The 16,769-nt window shown below is 33.3% G+C and overlaps 4 protein-coding genes across 5 annotated transcripts in view; 3 read left to right on the forward strand and 1 right to left on the reverse strand.

Annotated features, from left to right (window-relative positions):
* Positions 1–3,974: 3,974 nt before the first annotated feature.
* Positions 3,975–4,385, forward strand: LOC129949978 (H/ACA ribonucleoprotein complex subunit 3). The gene is made up of 2 exons (XM_056061730.1): positions 3,975–4,135; positions 4,202–4,385. The coding sequence occupies exons 1-2, from the start codon at positions 4,082–4,084 to the stop codon at positions 4,340–4,342; spliced, it is 195 nt and encodes a 64-aa protein (XP_055917705.1). The 5' UTR covers positions 3,975–4,081; the 3' UTR covers positions 4,343–4,385.
* Positions 4,369–5,430, reverse strand: LOC129949977 (transmembrane protein 223). Its single transcript, XM_056061729.1, has 2 exons — positions 4,765–5,430; positions 4,369–4,702 (listed from the first exon to the last, which is right to left on the reverse strand). Exons 1-2 carry the CDS (start codon positions 5,180–5,182, stop codon positions 4,410–4,412), a joined length of 711 nt encoding a protein of 236 aa, XP_055917704.1. The 5' UTR covers positions 5,183–5,430; the 3' UTR covers positions 4,369–4,409.
* Positions 5,431–7,934: 2,504 nt separating this feature from the next.
* Positions 7,935–16,769, forward strand: part of LOC129949135 (titin) — a 52,113-nt gene continuing 43,278 nt past the window's right edge. The window contains exon 1 of one of the 2 annotated variants that reach the window (XM_056060407.1): positions 7,935–8,290. The gene's annotated coding sequence lies outside the window, so the exon portion shown is untranslated. Of the gene's footprint in view, positions 8,291–14,745; positions 14,849–16,769 lie in introns of those variants that run through there. The other variant, XM_056060408.1, reaches the window with a different exon arrangement.
* Positions 12,398–12,874, forward strand: LOC129949222 (protein GVQW3-like). The gene has a single exon (XM_056060543.1). It carries the CDS (start codon positions 12,398–12,400, stop codon positions 12,872–12,874), a length of 477 nt encoding a protein of 158 aa, XP_055916518.1.

Raw genomic sequence — 16,769 nt, forward strand, 5'->3', positions numbered from 1 at the left:
TGCGATAATCTTACTTCCTCCTAAACGATGTTAAGATTTCTTAGACTGTCCGTTGAGATATACAATGATAAACCATTGGGACTTTTTCTACGAAAGTGATACTGCCCGTCATTAAGAACCTACAAATTGATCAGGGTTCCCATGACATTAAGAAAAGGGGAAGGATGATTCGGTTTTTTAAGAGACAGGCTAAAGATGGACGATTTATTTTTCCTATCCACCCGGAGACTTGTAGAGTAGAAAAACTGGAAAAACTTGCATAGTGGGTTTGCCAGCGGTAAAAATTCCTCTTCAGAATATTAAAAGGGATATAATCTGGGCCAGATACAGGTTGAAGGTCTTTCCTTGAACTTATTTCAAGTTTTCCTCAATTTATATCTTTGATCTTGATAACCTCTTTACTCTCATCAAACAATTGGTACGATAGATTTTACGTTAGTAGAATGGGCAGGGTTGCTTTAGGTCCTGAGACCTGTTAAGTCTGTTGGGGGCCTCTACTACGCCTACGCGCCATCGTGTATGGTTTCCGGAGATGTGTTTCAGCTCCCTCAAACTTTTGCCTAGTGACTCTGATTCCACCTCGACTGTCCTGCACCATGTGCTTCTCGGTCGTCCAGCTCTTCTTCCTTCTTGTGTGGATTTTACTGCATTGCTTGGCCTACATTAAAGTCGTTACCTTTTCGAAGCGTATGTCCAATACATTGCCACTTACGTCTTCGTATTATAGATTCTATAGGTTCCTGACCTGTCCTTCTATGAAGGACCTCATTTGATATGCGAAGACATCTATTCACTAAAGTTTGCAAGCTTTCTTGTTATGGCTAAAGTAACCTTCCAAGTGCTGCATCCATAAAGAAGTACAGATTCGAGATTTGTGCGCAACAGCCGTAGCTTTGTTCTTAAGCTGATAGAGTTATTCCTCCAAATTTTCGACAATATATTGCACGCCGCTTTTGCTTTTCCGATGCAACAGCTGACGTATTGTTCGGTTCGACTTTCGATGGAGATGATACTTCCAAGGTATTAAAAGCTCTCCACTTTTTCAACCGGTTGCAAGGAAATATTTATTTGAAAGGATGGCCGGGTTCCGAGGTTGATCATTTTTGTTTTGCCGGAATTAATTTTCAGCCCCACAACTTCTGATTCTCTCTCCACACTTGTTGTCATTTGATGGAGATCCATGATCCTATGAGAGAGTAAGCAAACATCGTCCGTGTAACCCAAGTGCTTTAAATAGGATGGCAAAGTCCATTGGATCCCTCCGCTACCTGTCAGAGCTGAGCGCAGTACATCGCTTATCACCAACAAAAAAAAATATTGGCCACAGAATAAAGCCCTGTCTGACTCCGCTTCGAATTTCAAAATCGTCTGACAATCTAGCATCGTGCACTTGGATCCATCATATGTTTCTTTAATAATAGCAATTCGTTTTTTGGGATGTCTCTCCTCAGCAAAGCTAACCAGATATATTCCCTGTTAACGTTATCAAAGGCCTTCTCAAAGTCGATGAACAGCAGGTGTAGTGGTGATCGATATTTTACGTACTGTTCAATAATAATCCGCAGGATGTTAATATGATCAATACAGGAGGATCGAATGCGGAATCCTGCTTGTTCGGCATTGAATGTGGCCGATGCGTTCCAATATGACTTTTACTACTATCTTGGAAACGACAGGTAGAACGCAAATTCTTCTCCAGTTTTCGCACTTTGTAAGATCTCCTTTTTTGGGAGCTTGACAATAATTACCTTCTTAAACTCATAGGGAAGCTTTTGGTGGTACTTCTTTTCTTCTTCTTTTATGAGCGGATGAAGCAGTTCGCTTGATGTTGTTGGCACTGCTTGTAAAAGCTCTGCGGGAATTCCATCAAGCCCTACAGATTTGTTGTTCTTAAGTGCTTTACTTGCGGCAACAATCTCATCTTTACTGGGAGGTGCAGTGTGGATTGGGGATTAGTTTCTTCGGGTGCTTCAGAAGGTATCGGCTGCACGTTGTTTTTTCAAACACTCGGTTTAAAACCAAGGAAAAGTGTTCTTTCCACCTTCTGACTTGCTCATCCACCAAACTTATCATAGTACCGTCTACTTCTTTCACCAGGTGATGCTTTGACCTGTGTGTAACGGTCAGCTATTTGGATACTCTGTAAACGGTCCTGCTGTCGCACCTGTTTGCAGCATATTCTGTTTCTTGCACCAATGCATTAATACGAGGACTCCAGCTAGTTTCTTTCTTCCCCTTCTGCAGCAGTTATTCGAGCCCTAACTGTTTGCGTTCGTTCATCCTTGCCCAAGATTCTTCTGAAAGCCAAATGTTGTTGCTTCTTTCTTTTCGACCGACTATTCTGTCAGCACCTGAAAACATTTTTCACAGTATTCCAATTATGTTCGATGTCGTGATGTACTGTGCTGCTGATTGTTCTAATTTCGTGTGACAGGTGGTCCCTAAATTGTTGACAGGTCACGTTGTCCTTTAGTCGAATTTGGGGACTCGTGTTATTCAATTGGATCTTCGAACTGTAGCTGTACGCAATCTTAGTGTAGCTATCATTAAGTGGTGGTCACGGGCAAGTCCCATATCGGCGCCTCTTCTGTTCCGTTCATCCAGGAGACTCCTCCTAAATCGTCGACTAATCGCAAAGTGGTCAATTTGGTTGGAAGACGCTTGCCTGTCTGTCGACATCCAGCTAATTTTATGACAGAGTATGTGTTCAGTAAGTGCCACCAATCACAAAGCTATTGGCGTTGCAGAAGTCAATGAACCTCTCACCGTTATCATTGCAATAGGGCAATTTACATTTTGACCAAGGCAACCAGTTAGTTTTTCAATGTTATAAACTTTAGTCTCGGAACAACTTTACTTCACTAACCTCTGCCTTCAGTTGATCGCACATAAACTACCAACAGCATAATTGCCTACAAAACACTCCTTAAGCAAGCTACAATTCCATTTCGACTTGTATTTCGTATTTCCAATTTGACAAAGAACCATTTCACATAAAACATCGGATAGAATTGTGTGCAGAAAATAAAAAGCAGAACAGAGTAATAAAGTTCAGCTTTCAGTTAATTTAAAAATCATAATTAGCTGTCATTTTGACTAACTTTCCAGTCAACTTTCTAATAAACCTTGGTAATCGGAAGCTAATTTTTTGACAGATGGCCAATCAAATACTAAACGTTCCTTACTTGCAAGCCCCTTATGTCATCTGAACCTGCCGAATGACTCCATCCACAAAGAATTAAGTCGTTAAGTTAGCTTTCCGGCTTATTGCCAAACGGTTTTCGCAGATATGACACAATAGTATGATGTGCTTGGAAGCGATAATACACTCATGTGGCATATTTATTGTTTACATTGAAATCAACGGTAATAACAGTCTCATTGTGCGGAAATGGGATACAATTCTGCAGATAGATTGGAACAATGCATCAAATTCGTTGGAAGTTGAATTTCTATCTAACGTCACCATATCCACTAGGTGCCGCTCCTGTATATTCTACCGACAATAGTTCTTATACACAAAAGTGACCCTAATCTATAGCCGCATAAATTTTACCCTGTATGATCGGTATTTTCATCGTACAAAAAAAATGGGACTCCATGTGTCTCCATGAACATTTTCGTATTCATGTCTGCATTATGGGACTTCCTATAATCTGTATTCATACAAATCTCCACATTTTTGGTCAACTGCGTATATCCAATAATTGTGATTTTAATTGATATCTTGTATCCTCTCTTTATTCAGCTTAGAAGGGAAAGGCAATTAAAATACAATATAAAGGACCTTTTTGTCGTGATCACCACCACAAATCCCGCATTGTGCCAAAGGTTAAAAGATTTCTCATTGCTGTTGTTTTACATTGCTGTCGCTTTAATGAAAATGACTAGTAAAAATGCTCATCCAATTGTTTGATTATGTTCCATTCTGTTTTGTTTCACTTTAAATTTTTGACAGCTCATCTGTCACATTTTTTGACACAAAATTTGAACAGAAAAGCAAGCACAACGATTCGCACGTGCATCGTAAATATTTTTAAAAATTGTTTTCTTCCAAATTTTATAAAAATTAACTACAAAAATGTATCTCATGTACACTTTGAATGAAAAGGGCGAGCGCGTTTACACTTTGAGCGTAAGAATTACTTTTAAACTAATCTTTTTATTAGATTTCTAATCAAATCAAATTTTGTATTTACAGAAACGCACTGCCAGTGGACTACCTACCATCTCAGCCCATCCAGCAAGGTTTTCACCTGAAGACAAGTACTCTCGCCAAAGAATCATCATCAAGAAACGTTTTGGCCTTCTCCTAACACAACAACCTGCACCTGTCTATTAATAACTTTTATAAATAATAAAAAAAACTTTAACTTTTGTAATAACGAGACTTTTTATTAACTTAAATTCTAAAGCTTCCTACTCAAGCCAGCGGAGTAATCGAACAATTTGGTATTCTTGAATTCACCTCGCATATCCAGGACGTAGTAGAAACTTTTGTTCTTTATTTTTATTGGCAATTGAACCCGAGCAGTGCCTCGAGACTCCATTGCTGAGACACAATTCATGGGCACAGTGATGATGCGATTTTTATTGAAAGGTCCATAGGTGACGAAACTTAGTTGAGTGCCACCTTTCCTTAGAACCAAAAACCGCACTGATCGTAGAGTATACATCCATGCAACAGTCAAGACACCATAGCCTGTAAATATATAACAGGAATAAAACAAACTATTTGTTCGTCTTTGAAAAACCCTTCCTTACCAATCAAAAAGCAAGAAACTGTGATGCCATTTCTGTATTTGTTTTCACCCAAATTTATCTGTCGATACCATGGGGCGTCTTCGTCAGCCTCTTCCACCGGAGCATCTCGAAGTGTTGTAAATGCAGAGTGTGATAGATAATTCCAAAAGAGGAATTGAACTATCGCAAAGGCATTCAACATTTTATAGAACTTTGGGTTCTCATATTTGAAGAGAATGACATCTTTGGCAACATTCGTACTCACATCAAATGCTTTGGAACACAAATTTGCAGAGGATTGTGGGGGTGCAAGTTTAGTGGCGATTTGTGTTTTAACGATTGCACTATTTTGACTTAAAGTGCCACCGAAAATTCGAAAAGAATTGGCTTTTATATTGGAAACTGACCGGCGGATTATGGTATTCAAGAAAAGAGCCATTTTCTGCGAGGTTAAGCAGAGGCAAAGATGTTTTGTTGGTTATGTAGCACTATCCCATTTATTCATGGACAGCTGATTCTTATGTCATACGAAACTAAAAAATGCAATTTCAAAAAAATGTTTACTATTTTTAAATAGAGAAATCAGAGTTCTTTATTTATATGATTTTCAGTTTTTGGTTTTATTTAAGCTGAAAATTTAAAAACAATAAAAAATTGAAATTTGCATTAAAATAAGAATTTGAAGTTTGTTGTAATTTATTTTTTGAAGGCCATGAACTGAGTAAAGGGCGTAGAACTATTGATTGGGAACAAAAGCTCCCCAATTTTTTACCAAACAATATTATAAGAAAATTTAGCATTTCATGGTTTTGACACTAATTTAGATAAAGCATTAAAGGATCAAATTCAAAATTATTAAATAAAGATATTTTACATTGAAAAATACATTTGTGGCATTTTCCATTGTTAAATTTAGATTTCCTTCAAAAATTTATTTTTTTTTGTCTGGCGAACACGACTGGAATTGTGTTTTTACTAATTGTATTAAATTCCTGTCTGATTCCTAGCTAGCTGAAAAATCCAGATCTGTAGATTTGATCTTAAATCAAAAATGGATTAATTTATTTTTTCCCATGGAATGTAAAAACAGGGAAATGTGTTATTTGGCAGATCTAGATCGAGAATATTTTGATTTAATTTATTCAAAGTGAGTGCTTGAAAATAAACTTAATTTTTGGATTACTGTAATTAATTTAAAGATAACTGGAATGTGGATTTTGCAAAAACTTATTTTTTCTTAAGATTTGGATCATAAACCTGTTTTAAGTTTTTCGATCCCGATTCAAAGTGAGATTCGGATCCAAATTCTGATATTTAGATGTTTGCTTTATTGAAATGTGCTTTGAAGGGTTCTTTTTAATAAAAAAAAATGGTATGAAATTAAGATCTCAGGGATTGTTGAATGGAGAAAAGAATTAAAACCGATTTGGCCAGTGACATACTAGATATAGACTGCTTATCGATACTAATTAGTAATTCTAATTCAAAGACCCCTTAAAAGTGATTCCATCTCTTTAGCTATGCTTGCGAACAAAATTAGAATTAATTTTTCAACGCCATCTGTTGTTTCTTTCCATGAAAAGCTTTCTTTTGCACGGAAACTAAAGACATCATCACAATAAACAAAATACAAAATTAAAATCCAACATTTGTTCGTATTTCTGCTGAGTCTATAGAAGGGTTAGTAGCTTTAATGACACCAACGCGAAGTTGGCTACTAGCAATCCATATTTAGTATGTCAATGCATTTGACTCTCACGTAAAAATGAATTGTGAAATTGAATTTTGTATTTATTCAACTATAACTCTGTCAATATAATTGATAAAATTCACAGAAATCGTAAACCTTGCCCAATATGTCATTAATACTTCTAATTTTTAAAATTCCTAGTATGCATTCGGCGATCAATCCAAATCTATCCAGATAGGTTAACTATGTTGTGGTTAAATTTCAGTGTCTTTTGGTTTTCTGGAACCGAACAGTTTGATGATTGTTTGACTTTTCTTTTCCGTCAAAAAATATTTCAAATTAACAGTCGTATAATGGCATTGCATATAAAATTGAAAACTCCAAAAAGATGTGTCCAAATCAACTAACAAATCGATTTCACTGTTTTTTTAATTTATTTTTCCTTTTCTCTGCTGTTTTACTTATGTTTTGACACTGGTTGAGGTCGCTCACAGACATAAATATTTCAGATATCAGATTACCAACCGAACGCGGCCATAGCCAATTCGGAGTTGCGGAGCACAATTTTGGTCTGTTCTTTTTCTAAATATCTAATAACTATTGTTATTATTTATACAAATTTGTTAATTTTTTTTACTAATAGGTGTTTTCATGGGTAAAGTAAATCATGGTCTGTTCTTTCTCTAAATATATTGAACTATTGTTGTTATCTATACAAAATATTTAATTTGTGTTTACTTATATTGTTCTTCATGGGTAAAATAAATCAATTTATTTTTGATCTAGATGTGTCAAAATACAAATTTCAAATTTTACAATACAAATTTGGTTTTTGAATTTCATGGGACAATACAAATTAATATATTTTTTTATTTTTAAAAAGATGACCGTCACTGACATCTGTAAACAATAATAGGCCCATAGGTAGTTGGGAGATCTTAAACACATCCAATATGTCCGCGTTCGAGTTTCTCCAGAATTACTTCCAATAATATCTTGTCAGTAGATCGTACATTTTTAACACGAATTTCCGAATTCTGTTATTGGTACTAAAACTTTGGAAATAATTTTTGAATGCAAAAAAAAACCTCAAGTACATAAAAAGAAAAATCGGGTTTATTCAAAAAATTACTAATAAAAGGAAATTTGAAAATTAATGAAAATCTTATCTCACTAATTTTTCTAAAGGTTTTCATTAAAAAAAATGGATTTTGTCATTTTGTTTGTTTCTTGCAAGAAAGAACTGGTAATTTATGAAAATCTTTTCTCAGAAATGTAGACAAGATATAACTGTTTGTTCCTTGTAAAAGGATAATTATCTATGTACATAATGAAATCAAATCTTCATCCTCTACGGGTGAGATCTCAGTAACATAAACTCGCCATTTTTTTTGAAATTCTTTCCTAATTGTCATGATTTTTAGTTGTCAATTTTTTGAAACGAATAAAAGCGTCCATTTGTGTGCTCGTTGCCGTTCCGTCACCGTTCGCGTTGCGTTGATTGGTTTTGGTGCTTTTGCTTTGGTTTCGGAGTTTTGGCATTCGGAAAATCGCATTGAAGTTTTTAATAAATTTGTTTTAGATTCGTTTTTTCTATATTTTGCAATATAAAAATCAAATAAATAATCTTAGAATATATGTTTTTATATGACTATCTAATTGAGAATATTTAATTAGTCATTCAGTTGTTTAAGTGAACGGCAAGACCAACAGAAAACCTTCTTGTATTTATCGATTTATTCATTTTAAATTGTTAAGATATCAAGCGAGTTTTATAATTAAAACAAAAAGACACCGGGCGGATTACAGTGTATGTTAAAAATTGATTGTTCATTTCGAAAGTGAATTCTTTTGGCGGTAAGTTTGTTATTAGACAATTTTTAGGGGTATCATATTTCATGATAATGTGGTTTTTTGGTATCAAAGGGACTATTCAATAATACCTCAATACATTTGATTTGAGTGTTTTCTTTTTAATGCTTGAAGACCATTTTCTCCATAGAAAAGTACATTTTACCCAGAACCGTGTTTCGGAAGGGGTGTAGTGAGAAATAATTGAGCTAAGTTCAGGTGTCCTTGTGTTCGCAGCGATGGGTATATCCCTTCGGGGATTGTTATTGATTTTTGTATGCTCTATTATTAAATAGATATAAAGCAGCTGCTGAATGAGCCTTTCTTTAAAACTCCGATTTGATTTAAAGGAAGTTTTTCTTATAAAAACATTGATATGTAGGTAAGGTACCTAAGTACATTTCTTTTGATTTGTGGAATCAAATAAAATTTATGGCTTATTCAATATTTTAAAGAGATGAAAAGCTTTATTAATTAAAAATTCGGGAAATTGCATTTACTTATTCCTAGATGTAATGTTTTTCTTCTTAAAGTTCTGAATTTTAGAAATTGAGAGTTAGTAGGTATATTTCGATTTACAGATTAGTTAATACCTATAAAGCTTCAAAATAAGTTTATTGGTCGAAGTACCTTTAAAATGCTACTTATTTTTTTCCCATGTAGGTACAACTCATGAGTTAGATCACAAAACCTACGTAGCTTGGTTCCTGTATCTCTTCAATATTTTTACTTCTCAAAATTATGAAAATATGTCGTCATAATTTGATGATAGAATATTCCTTCCAAGACGAATAAACCTGAATTTTTTTAAAACATAATATTATGTATGGTGACGTTTTTATGGAAATTGCTTTTACAAAAATATTATTTATTCCATTTCAAAAAGATCGATTGTTTTGTTCACTTTTATTAAATTTTGTCTACGTTCATTGAACTTTAGGAGGAAGTATTTATCGTCTATTGCTGTCTTGAATATTGTAATGCTATAGAAATCCAGTTTTTTTTAAATAAATTATACAGCTTTGTTTCCTTCGTAGGAGTAAAAAGCTTTTGAGAGCTTTTTCATAATGAATTAATATAACTGATGTCTTTTCTTGTTGTATGCGTAAAGTAATTATTTATTTTTTGTATGCAAACATAAAAGACCAGGCCTATAATTAATAAGGTGGCTTATGACTTTTAAACCGCTATTACCTAATAAAAATACTAATTGTAGAGAAAAAGAGGAAACATGAAATAAAAACAGAATTTTATTGAAACTCCAGAATAAGAATTGAAAATTGAAACAAAGAATTGAACGCTACAAATATGATTTTACCAAAAGCCACATTTCACTTGGTGTCCTTCAACAACGAGAGATACTGGACAATGGGAAGGAAGAAGAAACTACCCGTGTTTTTTTTGCTTTCTATAAAAAGTATAGTAGAAAATACACAAGAAAACGCATCGGCAGTAGCCAGATTTTTGTATTTAAAAATTGGTACAACTGAAAGAAGATCTGTCAGAATAATAATACAAAAAAAAAACACACAAATAGAAGAAAGGTTTTGTGAAAATCAAAATTTCAAATTAACTTCAGTAAACAAAACTAACTAAAACTAATAAAATGGATAATTTTTAAGAAGAAATGGAAATTCAGATTCTATAAAAAAAGTTAATTTCAAGGAGAGGGTTTGTTCGTAGACTAATACATTAACATGAGGTGTTAATGCGAGCTTGCAGCTCACCTCAATTCAATATATACCTGAATCGAGTTGAAATGAGCTTGATTCGACTTGATTCCAGTCGGAGATCGGAGTCGAGTCAAAATTTGAGAACCTGTGTGTGGAGGAGTTGGTTTTACAGATAATGCATTATGGTCTATTTATTTGCATGGAGTAGGTAGTACATATATTCTTATATGCTGCTGAACTATTCACTTCTTCAATGTTTAACACGAATCAAACTATCTCACTTGAATTTCATAAGAAACAGCGAAACACCCTTTGTATTTTAGAAACTGCTGTCAAACTTAATTATTTTTAAATCTTCTTGTGCAGTGGAAACACCATGAAGATTTATGTAATCTTAACTGTGATGAACCTTTGTTGGAAACATAGAAAAACTTAATTATCTTTTCTTTTATTTTCTTTTGCAGAATAAGCCCAGTTAGTCCATTTTCACTAACAAAACTAAATAGTATCAGCAGTACTAGATTGATTTTTTTCGCCAATGGAAAACACATGATTCCAAATGCACAACTACTCAACGAACACAGCCATCGAGATGCAAACAAATGCAATATCAATCGTACCAACATTTGAGAACGAAATCACATAAGATCCATTCGAGACTCGTATAAATGTCAAAAACCCATCCGTAGTGAGATTCTACATAAACTTTATCGGTAGTATTCATACTACGGATATTGTTTTTGTTATTCGTGTAAAATCCTACTATACTATTGATAGATTTTCCAAACAAAGTATAATTCATTGTTTATTTTTAACTACTGATTTATCAAAATTTTGTTTTTGAGTCAAAAGCCACCATAAACTGAGTCACATATTTTAAATAAATTAATCCATGGATAAGTTTAAAACAAAACTCTATTAGCTATCAAAGTAATCTTTTTCTGAATATTATTATTAGGTCTACTCATGACTTTAACAATATAGTCTGCGTTAGCTTTGAGGTTTTTAAGTAAATTGGAGACAGGCCAGATTGATTCAATGTAAATAGCGTAGTTTGGTGTATTAGCAGGGAGTCTGAAAATATGTTTGAAAAAAAGTACCGTTGGACTAATTCGATTGCTTCTAATTCCTTGTATCTATAAACTTCATTAGCGTATAAGGGAGAACTTTTGATTGTTGTCTCAAATACTCGAAATTTAGTCGACCCATCTATAGTGTAACTCTTGAAGAAGTTTGACCACATACAATTGATAGCTGCTTTTGCCAGCTTCTCTTAAAATGAGCTCCAAGAATTAGGTTATGTGTTATAGTAAATCCTAGGTATTTGTAATCAATCACTACTTCTACGTTTGATCCGTCAAGATGCTAGTTTCGATTAGTCCTATTTCTTTCGATTTTTAGATCTAAAAACCATTTTCTTTGACTTTGAAGTATTTAATTTAAGATCCCAAGTATCGCAATATTGTTTTACTTTGTTAATCTAAAGCTGCGAAGTCTCTGAATTATCGGTTAGAATGACAAGGTCATCTGCATATAAAAGCACCTTGATAAGTACATCTCCAAAAATAACACCACCTGGAATTTGATCTTCAATGTCATTAATAAAGAGGTACAAAATCAAGGGACTCAAAATGCAACCCTGTGGTACTCCCGTTTTACTACTGAACTTGTATTTGATATTAATTGTTCATATATTGAACTTTGTAGACAAGCCTATACCTGTAAGTTTGATTTGAAAAGTAGTAACCTTCTGTTTATAGTGGCAAAGGCGGCTTTGAAATCTACAAAAAATGCCTAGAGGTTCTTTTTTTCATCAATAAAACGTTTAGCAACACTCGTTAGAGATGCCCCTATAGTTTTCCGGTAGGTTAGGATCTCCCTTTTTAAAGATCTCAGAAATATATGAAGATCGAAAGCTATTTGGAATTGTCTTATCTATAAACATCTTGTTTATTAAAAGTAAAATTTGTTATAGTTATTATATTTGTTATAGAAATTGTGAGCTGGCATTTTTGCAAAACTCAGTCCGTATGTCATTCTAAACCCGGTGCCTTATTATCCTTAATTTTTTTCAAAGCCACTAGCATTGAAAATCGGGAATCTAACTCATAAATATAATGGTAATGCCATTGTATCCACATCAATAGCAAAGACCGATGACTTATTATTTCGGCCAGCTAGAATGCGTACATTTGACAAAAATGATCTAGAATCATTGCAATAATATATTCATTCATATTCATTCATAGGTTGAATAGTCTACTAGGGTGGATTGAAAAATTTCCGGCCTGACCAAGAGATGGCGCCACTAGGCCTACCTTGAGGTGGCGTTCTATAGTACCATCTTTAGATAGCTTGTAGCTATAGTTTCCGCCCGATTGCCATGTTAGTTTAGTTTTGAGAGCACACTGAACAAGGCGCCTCTGTGTTTTTCTTAAAAATGGAAAAGTTGGAAAATCGTGCTGTCATCAAATACTTCTATTTGAAGGGGTTAAAGCCGAAGGAAATCAAAGAAGAGATGGACTCAACACTGGGGACATCCTGCCCATCATATTCAACCATTAAGCAGTGGGTTTCCGAGTTTAAAAAGGGTCGTGTGAGCACCTCTAATGAGCCTCGCTCAAGACGCCCTGTTGAGGTCACAAATCCAGATATGATCGAAAAAATCCATCAAATAGTGCTGGAAGACCGCAGATTAAAAGTGGGTGAGATAGCTAAGACCTGTAAGATGTCAAATGAACGTGTGCAAAATATTTTGCACCAACATTTGCCTATGCAAAAGCTCTGCGCAAGATGGGTGCCGCGTTTGCTAACAGCACCAGCGCACAAGTCAATCGTTGCGATGGCTAAAATCAACGATCTGAAGTTTGAATTGATGCCGCATCCTCCCCTATTCTCCAGACCTAGCCCCGAGTGACTCTTATCTGTTTCCTAACCTCAAAAAATGGCTTGGTGGTAAGAGATTTGCGGACAATGAAGAAGTAATCGAAGCTCTAAATGGGTATTTTGAGGAGCTTGATGAATCAGTCTATAGAGATGGCATTACTAGACTAGAACACCGCTATGAGAAATGTATCAGCATTGGAGGAGATTATGTTGAGAAATAAAAAAAAAATTCTTAAAAACGTTATTTTTCTTGGTCAGGCCGGAAACTTTTCAATCCACCCTCGTATAATTGTTTGAATATTGTCGGTGGATTATTAAAAAAAGGCATGTCTACTTTTTATAGAATCCATTTTATTGCACAAAGAATAAAATCACAAATTTGTATTGCAAAGAAAAAAAAGAATAACTTTATTTTTTATAAGTCTTAACATTAAGTGCATATTTTCTAGATAGCTAATCACCTTAAAAAATAGTATGGCAATAGTTAAAAATGTCATTTACACCACTTTCTCTAGTAGTCATAAATAAACAATACAAACATTTAAACCTATTCCAGTTCCAAAAATATTACCTGACGATAATAAGTCCGATTCAGATTTTGACTTTTACTCAGATTCATAATCCAATCAATTATTATAAAAAAAATCTTTTTTTTTCCAAAAAATTGTGCTCAGAATTATTGCGTGGCAACCCTTTGCATTTATCCATCTGGTTTTATTTCTCCATATTACAGAAATAATAGCAGACAAAATTATATTAACTGCAGGGACCATTTCATTATTAATATGTATGTTTCCACTCTTTACTTTGAATTACCTATAACAACTAATTTTCAGATGGAATAATACAAAAACAAAACATTAAATCAAATAAAATAAAAGCAAATAGTTTCTAAATTGAAAGATAAAATAGGGTCCCGCTTGGGCAATGTACAATTGTTATTTTGTTCTGTTAAATTTGACAAAAGCTTAGTTAAAGAACAAAGCTAAATTGTACGCCGTCCGCGTCGTCGCTAGGGAGAAGGTAATACAAGAAAGAAACACAATTAGCTTTCAATAACTTTTTGATTTTTGAAATTTCGGGAATGAAAAATTTTATTCAAATGAACAAAAATTAATACGAAACTTAAATGTGGGGGGATTGATGTTGTTTTCATTCCATGCTTTGTGTAATATGAAGGTGCCAACCAGAAACAAAAAAAAATAGCTTTTTTTCTTTAGCTTTTTGGGTTCGACTATTCTTTATAGGTACCTACCTAGATTCCCACTTTTTCCTCAATATATTTTAGATTGTTGTAAAATTTGTTAATAACTCCAAGTTTAAGGAATATATTTTTAGACTTTAAGGTAACCTACCTGAGGTTTCTTAAGTATTACAGTGGTTTGACCGACAACAGAAAATATTGATCGCATTTTACCTAAGCATTATAGGCATCAATATTTCTAGTCACTAGGGATTTTTGAGTACTTTGCTCTCAAAAGAACCTTTACGTTAAAAAACTATCTTAAAATTGATCAAATTCTGATGGTCTCCTCATACCTATTCTATACTCAATATATGTATACATATAAGTATATACATATTATATGAGATAAAACAACATTATTTGTCCGGTACACTTTAAAATCCTTAAACAGAGTATTTGATTCAAAATGTGACCTTTTTGTCGAAATGTCACATTTTCGACAAAACGTTTAGGTACATGCATATATCTATAGATACCTACCGGTTTCTTACTGACTAAATTTGTGTTACTCTCAGCGACCGAACGACACGACGCCATCTTGTTTATAAATTACGAAAAAAAGAACAAAAAACGTTCTCTTCTCTCATCAACGAGACCGAGAAGACGTACTTTTATGTTTTTGTTTCGCAAAGTTGCCACCAGTGTTCGCGTTCGCTTGAAGCTAAAAGGTAGTGTTTCGTGTGGCACATGTACATTAGGTACATACATAAATATTTTCTATAGTTTCTTATTTTGTTATCTTCTTCTTACGAGTGAAAGGTAAGTCGAACTTTTATAACAAACAATGTTTTTTATAGAAAAATGTGTCTTTTTCTAGATTCTAGACTTTTATTTGAATACAAATTTGTTTGCTTTCTTTTGTTTGGTAAAAATGAAAGGTATATTTTCGTTTGTTCTTTACATTTGACACTCGGTGTAGGGTTGCCATTTCTTTTTTTTTAATGGGAGTATTGATTGCTTTTTTTATTTTCTTGGAAGCATTTAATTTGACAATAAGGTAGTTGAATGGAGTCTTACAATAAAATGCTTTATTTTGACATTTAAGAAAAATGATTATTTTTTAAAGGTATATCAAATAATGTTTATTATATTGTAAAGAGCAAAAAAAAAATGGAAAACGATATCAGTAAAACTGCTTCAGTTTCCAATCATGGTCACTTCTTTGAAAAATAACACAATTGCAAAATTTTCACCATTTTTGTACAAAATTAAGCACAACTTTTCATTACCGCACTAAGAATTTCCACACTCGTTTTTTTAATTTGAAATAAGAATCATTGCAATTTTGGGGCGAGGAAACATTAATTTAAATTTTTAAATAACTGTCAAAATTCAATATTTTTTGACATTTCTTTCCTGTTTGTTTGTTTCAGTGATGCCATACTTCATTTTTTCTTTTAAAGATTGATTTTTAAAATTTTTGTTTTAAACAATAAACCCTCCAAGAATGTTAACAACATTAATGCGTTGTTGAAGCTTATATCGTTGCATTTTTAGTGATAGCTTTTACTTCTCAAATGTCATAAGACTGTTTAAATAGCGAGCAATTTAAAATTTTTATTTAGTTTTTTTGTTGTATGTTAAGAAATATAGTATGTACATTATAAAAAAAATAAATAAATTAGATGGCGCAACAGTCCGTTGAGAACTAGGTGACTTTAGACTCTCAACCATTCCTGTGAGCCAGGAATGGTTGCCAGGAATGGAAAGGACGGCTAATTTGAGAAAGCACTTTTCATGATAAGACTTACTCTTGGAGAATTTGTCAATTCCTCGCAAGAGGCAGTACCCTTGAAAAAAAAAAAAACTAGATGGCACAGGCAGGGATCAAACCAAGTACCGGTAGTATGTACATTACCATGTTAAAATACAGTGCATCACGGATATAAGAAAATCTAAAATTTTAATATTGGAGTTTTTCTTGTTTAAAAATAGCCTAAATGTTAAAAAAAGATCTTAGTGCTTTTAATTAAGTTTCCTATAAGCGCAAGGGTTTCTTTTTTATATGAGTTTTTTGTATATTCGTAAAATATTGTTACCCAAACTTAATTTTGTTTGAATTTTGTATTTGTTCTTATCCCTTTAATATATAAAAAAAAGGAATTGCCACAACATTAATATGCCAGAGACACTGTTGTTTGAATTTTAGGAAAAAAAGAATAGGTTAAAAAGGAGTTGTCCGTTTGCATTGTTTTTTTTTTTTTTAATTCTTGGATATTTAAATGAAAAAGGAAGACAGAATTCTTTGCACGAGCGAATTTTTGCTCAATGGTAAACGAATGGGCATTCCTAGAATCCCGAGTATTACGGTTTAACTGCTTAAGGGGAGAAATGCAGCAGGCTATTTCATAGTCCGTCAAAATAGGGTTAGATGACAAATTTTACTACTAAGTTCAAAAAATGAGTTAATGATGTTATTGTCACAAATCAATTAAAAAGATCTTCTCTAAATGCAGTCCGAGAGACTGGAATAAAAATAAATATTTTATATATGTAAATCTTAGTTTATTTTTAAAAGTTGACATTTTGGTTAACTTCCATTATGTACCTTTCTCTTAGTTTGTATCTTGATCCACTTAAATTTTACAGCGATATCAGAAGAAACTTGTTTCGAAATAAAATTCAAGGATTCAAGAAGTCTCTTCTTCTTTAAAAACTAAAGTAACTTTTTTACTAATGA

Source organism: Eupeodes corollae, chromosome 3, assembly GCF_945859685.1.
Source record: "Eupeodes corollae chromosome 3, idEupCoro1.1, whole genome shotgun sequence".
NCBI lineage: Eukaryota > Metazoa > Arthropoda > Insecta > Diptera > Syrphidae > Eupeodes > Eupeodes corollae.

Bases quoted from the DNA above. Each gene is read 5' to 3' on its own strand.
- LOC129949978 (XM_056061730.1), top strand. From the start codon at position 4,082: ATGTATCTCATGTACACTTTGAATGAAAAGGGCGAGCGCGTTTACACT. The intron at 4,136-4,201 runs GTAAGAATTACT...TTGTATTTACAG, and splicing joins AGCGCGTTTACACTTTGAGC to AAACGCACTGCCAGTGGACT.
- LOC129949977 (XM_056061729.1), bottom strand. From the start codon at position 5,182: ATGGCTCTTTTCTTGAATACCATAATCCGCCGGTCAGTTTCCAATATA. The intron at 4,703-4,764 runs GTAAGGAAGGGT...ATATATTTACAG, and splicing joins AGTTTCTTGCTTTTTGATTG to GCTATGGTGTCTTGACTGTT.
- LOC129949222 (XM_056060543.1), top strand. From the start codon at position 12,398: ATGGAAAAGTTGGAAAATCGTGCTGTCATCAAATACTTCTATTTGAAG.